Source organism: Epinephelus moara, chromosome 14 (genome assembly GCF_006386435.1).
Source record: "Epinephelus moara isolate mb chromosome 14, YSFRI_EMoa_1.0, whole genome shotgun sequence".
Classification (NCBI taxonomy): domain Eukaryota; kingdom Metazoa; phylum Chordata; class Actinopteri; order Perciformes; family Serranidae; genus Epinephelus; species Epinephelus moara.
Genome location: NC_065519.1, coordinates 9,127,809 through 9,137,644, shown reverse-complemented (window position 1 = coordinate 9,137,644; position 9,836 = coordinate 9,127,809). Strand labels below are relative to the sequence as shown.

The 9,836-nt window shown below is 45.3% G+C and overlaps 1 protein-coding gene across 5 annotated transcripts in view; it reads left to right on the top strand.

Moving 5' to 3' along the window:
• The first annotated feature begins 206 nt into the window (after positions 1 to 206).
• Positions 207 to 9,836, top strand: part of trim9 (tripartite motif containing 9) — a 59,123-nt gene continuing 49,493 nt past the window's right edge. For all 5 annotated transcript variants that reach the window (XM_050061364.1, XM_050061361.1, XM_050061362.1 and 2 more), the window contains exon 1: positions 207 to 1,161. In XM_050061364.1, coding sequence (XP_049917321.1) covers positions 325 to 1,161 — 837 coding nt within the window. In that variant the 5' untranslated portion in view covers positions 207 to 324. The remainder of the gene's footprint in view (positions 1,162 to 9,836) is intronic.

Below are 9,836 nucleotides of genomic sequence, written 5' to 3'. Positions count from 1 at the left end.
TGCATCTCGGGGTAAGGCTCATTAACGGACCCTCTCCACGCTGACAGTTGAGTTACCCAATGGTTGTGTGGAATCCACTGGTTATCCAATGGTTACCCAGTCTGAGCTGATGCTGGTTGCCTATTGGTGAGGAGTGTGTCGTATCGGTTAGTCTGCCTCCTCGCTGCTGATGCCTTTCCTCTGGTCAAGGTTGCACTTGCAGTAATCGCAGTAGGACGCGACTGGAGCTCCACTAACGCACAGACAGCGCAGCAGAGTGATCAGCTGCTGTAACTTCTCCTGTTTGCACACCACTGAGGAATCTCTCACCAAACACAAGCAGCCATGGATGAAATGGAGGAAGAGTTAAAATGCCCTGTTTGCGGCTCTTTTTTCCGGGAGCCCATCATCCTGCCGTGCTCCCACAACATTTGCCTGGCGTGTGCTCGGAATATTCTTGTGCAGACCCCGGACGCTGAGTCCCCACAGAGCAGCCGAGCCTCCGGATCCGGCGTCTCCGACTATGATTACCTGGATTTGGATAAAATGAGTTTGTACAGTGAGGCGGACAGTGGATACGGCTCCTACGGGGGCTTCGTAAGCGCTCCCACCACCCCTTGCCAAAAATCACCAAACGGGGTGCGGGTTTTCCCCCCGTCTGTCCCCCAGCCTCCACCGCAACAGCACCTGCTACCGCAGCCCGGCTCTCTACCCCCGATCCCCCGCAACTCCTGCATCACATGCCCGCAGTGTCACCGCAGCCTCATCCTGGACGACCGGGGGCTCCGCGGATTCCCCAAGAACCGGGTGCTGGAGGGGGTGGTGGACAGGTATCAGCAGAGCAAAGCGGCTGCTCTCAAGTGTCAGCTGTGCGAGAAGAGTCCGAAGGAGGCAACCGTGATGTGCGAGCAGTGCGACGTCTTCTACTGCGACCCGTGCCGCCTCCGGTGCCATCCTCCCCGTGGTCCCCTCGCCAAGCATCGCCTGGTGCCGCCGGCGCAGGGACGGATAAGTCGCCGCGCCAGTCCACGCAAAATCTCCACTTGCACGGAGCACGAACTGGAGAATCTAAGCATGTACTGTGTACAGTGTAAGATGCCGGTGTGTTATCAGTGTTTGGAGGAAGGCAAACACGGCACACATGAAGTCAAAGCTTTGGGCGCAATGTGGAAACTGCACAAGGTACGTGCGTAAAAACATCAAGCGGTTAAATCTTTATTTGCTGTGCGTCTTTTCTCTGTATGTGTGTGTGCGCAGCGTTTATGATTCATCATTCTCTGAGCTGAGCAACAAGTCTGCCTTGAATTTGCGCTATCTTGTCAGTTCTGCTTAGCATCCAGCGGATGTACAGAGCTGTGGGAATGTTTGCTCTGTCACATTGAATTTAAGTGAATGCTTTACAATGCACTATAGAATAAGTGGGTGAGTTTTCCATCCTGACACACCTCCAGCTCACATTTCAGCCAGCTTAATGAAATGTGCACGTCTCCAAACTCTGCTGTCTTTGGTGCGCAAAGCTGTCTATTTGAAATTCTGTTCACGAGTGGACAACCAGGAGCAGGGCCTCTTTAATAAACCGGAAACTGCTTCCAGATCTCCTTAAAATGATCATCTGGAGTCGCACAGTGATTCTGGCATGATTTCAACTCTTGACCATTTGTCTCCAGAGCTTCCATACAGCAGATTCCTTCACTCTAAATATATGTTCCACTCCCCTTTGTGGTTGACAGCTCAACAGGCGCCCCTTGAGATCATTAGGCACGGCTAATATTGGAGCTATGCTTTAATGAGAGCCAGCAGTGAAGCACAGATGCAGGCCATGTGAGAGTGTGGACTGAGATGCTATTTTGGAAGCTGAGTTGTTGTGGGCAGGGAGGTGCAGAGCTGAGTTTATCTACGCCTCTGCAGCTTCACCTCCACAATCTCAGCTCCCAGTGTCGAGGGAGGATGTGGAGCTGGATATAGACGCTCTCCAATACTCACTCATACACCCACACTCACAGAGGGAGGGTGATGTGTAGTGATGGTGTTGCCTGGTTTCCGTTAGAAAAACCAAAATGTGGTGAATGTATTGAGTTTTTTTGCACAAGAAACTCACACACACCTGATGATAAGCTGTCATTTACAGTTAAAATTGGTCTTGTATGTCTCCAAAATGGCCATTTAACCGGCCTCCAGTCCAATCATCACCTGTAGATGGTGGTGAAAAAGGTGCATCACCTCAGATGTATGAGGCAATTGTAAAATTGATGGAAAAATCAGAGGGAGGTTGTTCATTTTGCTCACATCAAATTGCTGTCACCTGAGAAGTTGCTGCTTCATCTTTCTTGGATCCAAACTGCCGGGGAAAAAGCTTGAAGGAGCGTTTTTCGAAACCAATCGATGGTACCAGAGATATTAGTGCCAAAAATGCAGCGTGTCGCCCTGTTTCTGGCTTCTGTCGTGCACCTGTTTATTTCTGACCTGTTATCTGAAGCTGCTGCCTGCAGAACTGTTAACAGATGGCGGAGAGTTCGGAGCTGGCAGCGTCGAAGATGGGCATCTTTCAGAGCTTCGGGGTGTTCCTCACATGTTGTCAGGGGGAAAATGAAACTGTTTTCCATATCCTGCGGACATACTGTAGATTCTCATGTGTCACTGGTGCATAATGCACATAGACTGTAGAAACTGGAGCCAAAGTGGTGGCACAATGGTGGCTTCCGCTGAAATCTGATTGGTCACTCCCCAGATTTTCTCACACATTACTGGCTGTTAAAATGTGATTGGCATTGAAATGACCTGGAATATAAGGTTTTGTTGTCTTAAGTAGGGCTGCACCTACATTTTTTAAAATTAAAGCTTCTCAATTTCCAAAACCCAAGGTGACGTTTTCAAAGACCCTGTTGTATCTGTCCAGAACCCTCAAATATTAGCATATACAGTGCTCTAAATAAAGAAAAAAACAGCAATTTCTCACATTTCAGAAACTGGACGGGCTAACATCAGCTTCTCAATTAATCATTCAGTTGAGTCAACACTAGTTTTAAGTAGTCAAAACATTTTTTGGCAGACAGAGGATCCTCTACGTGTGAAACATGTTTGCATACTTTCGTGTTTTTAAGATCTTTCACAGCACAGACGAGGATCTGGTTTTCCCTCAAGGAATCAGTAATCAAGATTTCACAAAATAATCTGGCCATTTCCAAATTTACTAGCCTCATGTTAGGCTCACATAATTAAGTCATAACAAATTATCCTGCATTGTATCTGCTTTTTATGACTAGTGTGCACATGCTGCAGTTTTAGGATACATGTTTTTGGTATGTCAGATGCCACATACTTCCTATGCATCTTTAAAGCAGCTCATTTGCTTTGGCCACTTGAGGGCAGCGCGACAAGATGTAAACACACACACATTTTACCACCCTATAGAGTTGTTATTAGCCAACAGTTGCTTATTTACAGATCCAGCTGACAGAGCAACATCAGCATTCCCTTGAAGTCGTGTTTTTTAGGATACCTATGAATGTACGTCCAATACTCCTCTTCCTTTTAGCTCTGTTTTGGCCTCCACCAACTCTTAGGCAGGTAGTGTACACTGGATTTCTAGATTTTTTTTGTTGTAAACAGCTGCCTGTTGCAGCTGGAAGTCAATAAGAGCGATGAGAGTGAATCAACACAGTAAGATTTTGGATTACGAAACCAAAACAATGGGCTGAAAGACACTAAGGGTGCTTTCACACCTGCCGTGTTTGTCCGTTCAATCGAACTCAAGTTGTTTGCCCCCTAAGTGTGGTTCGTTTGGGCAGTTGTGAACACAGCGATCACACTCCGGTGCGCACCATATCATCCAGGCCGAGACCTTCTTGAAGAGATGGTCTCTGTCTGGTTACAAACGAACTCTGGTTTGGTTCGTTTGTGGTGAGAACACTTTCCAACCTGGATCCGAACACATGACACATTGTTTGGGTTAAACATGAGCATGTTACAGTCCTGGAGGATTATTAATGTGCACCTCCTCCTGTACTGCCTTAATATGCACATTCAGCACATCCAATGCATCAAAACATTGTTTTCTAGTTGGAGCCGCGCCTCGTTTTCAAACTGTATGGTTTGACTAAAATGAACAATGACAGCAATATAGTCCACGATGAGCAGCGCTAAAATCAACCTGCGTAGTTGTCCCTCCATTGTGACATTAGAAAGTGTCACGTTTATCTTGCAAGTGTACTCTTCTTCAACGTTTGCTTTACTTCCTGGATTTTTCCCACATGGAAATTCTGACCAATCAAGAGCAGCTTTCTCGGGCAAGGCATTTGATCTGGTCCGCTTGTAAATGCTGCCGTGAAAACATGAACTAACTCTAGGCAATTATACAACTTTGTAATAACAGTAGTCCCTGATTCAGACCAAAGCAAGACAACTCTAGGTCTGAAAGCAGCCTAAAACACATTGAATTGCTGATTGGAACTGAAGAGTCGGGTGGTGATTCTCTCGGGTTTGTCTCCTTTTGTAAAATGGGAAACAGACAACTTCTCAGCTTTTCCTGCCTAGCATTTTCAAATGTTATTATTGCTTGTGCAGCTGTTGCAAACATCCGGATCTGTTTTCCTCCAAACGTAGCAGCTACCAACAACATAGGACATTTTGCATTTTGTTTTCTACAGTTACTTTCCACTACTGGGGATTGTAACTGCAAAGAACTTACAGTGATACTCTTTGGTAACTGGGGATAGCTACCAGGTAAAACAAAAGCACTGTCCTCTTCCTGTTTTGGTGGAGCATTGGTTGACGCACTTCCTTTGTGCTGCAAACTGAGCCTTAATTTTCTTGAGAGATCAGGGTTGGCAGACAGAGTTGCATAGTGCAAGCAAGGGTTATAGAGAACTAGTCAACAACAAGTTACAGCAAAAAACTTGACCATTTCCACTTTAAACATAGTCAATCGATCCATCTTTTTATGAAATAAGGCTAGTACAGCTTTAAGGTTTGACTTTGGCCACATGCAAAACCATCCAGTATTCAAATACACGTTCTCTCACCCATACAAGCACAAAAATGCACCAACAAACACACACTTTAACATCTTGCTATCCCCTCAAAACTGATCAAAGCTGCTGGTTGTTTGATCTTGCAGCAGAGCTGTTTCAGCATCACTGTCTAATGTTGATGCGGCAAGAACAACACTAAGAAACTTGAACCTTGTTATTTAGCGACAAAATCTTAAATCCACACCTGCAGCATTTACATTTCAGAGCTGAAAACATGCTTGCTTATATCATTTAATAAGATCTTTTCTTTTTTTCCAACTGGGATTTCTCTTCAACGTTTTTAATCTGCAGCATCATCGTCGATGTCCTCGTCTCGGTACGTTGGGACAAACTGTGCTCTCGCTCTCTCTGTCTTTGTGAAACATTTCTCTCTGTATGGAGGCAGAGTTGAACCACCTGCCGCCATGGCAACCAAATCCCTCTTGATGTTGTGCAGAGCAGCAGAGGTCTCCAAGATACCGGACCCCACGAGGAATCCATCCCAGATGCTTTACAGCCTCTCCTCCCTCTACAGTACATGTGTTCCTAAATGAATGCGGCTACAGATTATTACTTCCGCTCTTTGCTCCGACGTCTTCTCAACTTCTCCGCCGGTCTCACAGGCAATAAGATCCCACCACGTTTTATCTCCAACCCTCCCTTTTGGACTGCGTGACCGTGTCTAAACTGCGATGGTAATCAATTTCACGTCCCAAAGTCAATTCCAGTCACCAAAGATGAGTAGAAATTTAAGAGCTACATAGTGCGACTCGCCCAGCTCTCGTCTGCCTCTTCAGATTTGTGTCGGAGGGTTTTATGTTCTGACAGGATGTCTGCATTAATCTCTGTAAATCATATTAATAAAAGTAAAGAGGCATCGTCAGAGTGTTAAATCTCTACATGGCGAGTGGTCCTTGGCTCTTCATGGATGTCACAAGAGGTCGCGCAGGACCCCAAATGCAAACTAGGTCAAGCTCTGTCGACTCAGTGTGTTTAATACCAATTAAAGGTGATTAATCACATGGAAGCTTAAGTACAAGCAGATGCGTGGGTGTGCAGAAAATAAGTAGCAGATTGTAGCAGAAAATTAGCAATTTGCCCTCTTGCCACAGGAGGAGAGATAATACAGAGGCAGCAGAGGAGATTTTAACCCAGGCAACCCTGAAAATTTCCCTTTGAGCTCTGCATGCAGGCGGGAAAAGGTTGTCGAAGTGAGGAATTTGAGGAATTCACAAGTGATTTAAAGGTCCAGTGTGTGTAGAATTTAAGGGGATAGCAGAAGTGGAATATAATGTAATAAGTATGTTTTCTTTAGTGTATAATCACCTGAAAATAAGAACTGTTGTGTTTTCGTTGCCTAAAAATGAACCGTTTATATCTACATAGGGTTTTCATTTATGGAGATTGCCATGGTACACTGCCATGTTTCTACGGTAGCGCCTCCACAACAGGAGTGTTGGATTAATGCCTTTTCTTTTAAAACATGGAACTGCATTATTCAGTGTTTGTACAGTGTTTCAATTATTTGTTTTGGGGAGAAAGAGACCCACGTCCCCCAGAGTCAGTCTGCGACGCCAAGGATCAGCACGCCCGGGGCCCCGCCCCTTCCTGCTGCCCGGCACACAATGCACCAAACCTCAACCTCCCCTCGAGGGAGTTCAAGAATCTTGAGATCTTGTTCACAAGTGAGGGTAGAATGGAGTGTGAGATGGATTGGCGGTTTGGTGCGACTTCTGCAGTGATGCAAGCGCTGTGCCGGACCGTCGTGGTGAAGAGAGAGCAGAGCCAGGAGGCGAAGCTTTCGATTTACTGGTCCTTCTACGTCCCAACGTTCACCTTTGATCATGAGCTCTGGGTAGTGACCAAAAGAATGAGGTCGTGGATACAAGTAGCCGAAATTAGTTCATCCATGCAGTAGCTGGGCTTACCCTTCGAGATAGGGTGAGGAGGGAGCTCGGAGTAGAGCCACTGCTCCTTTGCATCAAAAGGGGTCAGTTGAGGTGGTTTTGGGCATCTGATCAGGATCCTCCTGGGTGCCTCCTGTTAGAGGTGTTCCGGGCATGTCCCACTGGTAGGAGGCCCATGGGCAGACCCAGAACATGCTGGAGGGAGTACAAATCTCATCTTACCTGGGAACACCTTGGGGTCCCCCAGGAGGAGCTGGAAAGCGTTGCTGTGTAGAGGGACGTCTGGGGTGCTTTGCTTGGCCTGCTGCCCCTGCGACCCAGCCCTGGATAAGCAGATGAAATGAATGGATGGATAGGAGGAGACCTCTGCGAATGATTCTGCATCTGGATGTTAAGACACTCATTTTTAATGTGCTTTATTCATTCCTTTTTCCAAGTTTAAATCACCGGGTCCATTTGTTTTGGAGTGGAGGAGACCTCGGGGGATAATTGAGCTCACAGTAAAATCCTCCCGGATGTTTGAATCAGAGATAAGGTGAGCACACATTAAATTATCTGAGAAAATAGGCGAGCACACTTTAGCAGGTGCTGGGCTAGCGGCCTGTCTGCAGTGTGCCAAACAGCATAGGAGAGACACTGATTTTTTAAGGTGAAGCTGCTTTATTCAGTGTTTGTACCATTTTTAATCCCTGTGTCCTATGTTTCGGAGAGGAGGAGACCTCTGCAGATAAGTCAGCTCCTGGTAAAAACCTCCTGAACTGTAAAGACTGAAGGAATTTTAACCGGGAGAAGTTTCAGCTGGGTGCAATCAGCAATCCTCGCCTATAGATGTCACTAAATCCCCCTACATCTTACACACTGCTCCTTTAAGGAATTCTTCCACCGAACACATGTGCTTCCCTTTAATGTCACCGTGTGTCTGATCCTAAGCCTCCTGACACAAGCAGACGGCCTGCATTCCCTGACAGAAAGCTAACACAGATGGATGCTCTGCAAGCCCTCATCCAAGATGCCCCAAAAAGCAGGCTAATGAGGACAGACAGAGCAGGTACTGGGACGAGTATTAAAAGACTCGTCGCAATCACGAGGTCGATGTTGTCAGCAGCAGTTGATTCGTGTCTGGATGAACGACCTTAGCTCTGCCTCAGCTCAGCGGGAGCCGGCGAGGAAAAGCCTTGAAGAGTCAGACACAGGCGGCGGGATCCCCGTCCTCCTCGACTGCTTTAACTCCTGTCTGCTAATAGTAATGAGGCTGGCTGTCACTCTGGATCCATTGTATCCTCAGCCGGCCCTGCTGTGTGGCTGCTCAACGCTCAGGACATCCACACAAAGACCAGCATGAAACTGTCCCACACAGATGATTAATGGATCTTCATTAATTAAATGTGTCATGCATAACTAAGTCCAGATGCAAAATACAGTATGACGGCTTTACCATAAATAGCTCCATGGCAACTATGAGTGTGAACAAATGTGTATCAGCTTCTTCAGCAACGTGAATATTTGGAGTTACAGTTCAGCTGCCGATTTAACCAAAAAAATTGCAGTTACTGAGATTAGAAGTTGCCGACCAAAGTGATTCAGCTCATGTCAGATGTCCCCCAATTAACTACAACACCTAGTTGTCGTCTGGTCACGGGCTGCCACCACAGGATCCTGCAGCTTTAATCGAAACAAAGCAGCGTGCAGCATCCAATACTTTAATTGACCTGTTGTCAGTGAAACAGATCTAATAAGCTGAATGTACAGCAGAGAAGCACATTTAGCAACCGGCTGGTGAACACAGTGAAGCATTTAGTAGCTAAAGAGTCAGATATTTACTAGACCAGAGCGATAAGGGGAGTTAATTATGGACTGCGTGGTATGTGTCAGCATTTATTTACAGCTTGTCCCAAAGTGGCCAATAAATATATTAATACTGATTTAATATGCAGTATTTAAAACATGATATCAGTGAGCCTTCATGATTGTTACAAATTACATTTTTTAACTCATTTAGAAAAAATAGACAATAGAAAAATAGACATAAACCACTATAATATCAATATGTAGAGTCACATACACCTCTATGATTAGAAATGTAACGATATCTCTTTTCTATCACCTACACTGGCTAACTGTCGGCAAATGTCAGATATGCTTGTCCTGATTAATGACCAAAATATTATTCTGGGCTCTTTTTTGTGGCTTTTTTACCTTATTTTACAGAGGACAGTGTAGAAATTGAGGAGAGAGGGGTATGAAATGTCAACCCATTTTCATTACCAGGTCGTCAAATACCGACGCTTTTCCATGCCCCCTCTGCGTCTGATAGTGTCTCACAGGGTACTCTTTAGCGTCTCTGTGTGACGCACAATTAATATTGTTAAGTTAAGGCAACACAAGTTGGTTAGGTTTCCAAAACAGATCATGTTTTGGGTTAAAATGAGTATGTTGTTATGTAAAGTAATGTATGTGTGTAAAGTAACGTAACGTAATGGTATGTAAAACTACATAACGTAATGTTAAAACAACACTGACTTTTAGTTTCACACAGGACGTAGGTAGTCACGTTAGGTAACATTATGTCTAAATAACATTGTCTTTTGGGTTAACGTGGGTCGTAGGTACGTGCTGTTAAGTTACATAATGTTATGTTAAAACAACAGTAACTTGGTATCACACAGGACACAAACTGCGGTTTCCTGGGTGAAAATCCAGTTTCGTTTGACTTGTCTACCTCCCCTACCTCCTGCCTTATATGGACTTTCTCGCTCTGTATCCTATGTTGCTCTCAGTATTGTTGATGATGGGTTTACAGTGCTCGACAGTGCGAGCGTTTCACTCGCATTTGCGACTAAAAATAGGTGTGTGTGAACTGTAAAAAATATTTAGGGGCACATGTGCGCATAAAAAAATCAGCCGAAGCAGCCTATATTTTTGTCAATAAAAAAATATGATA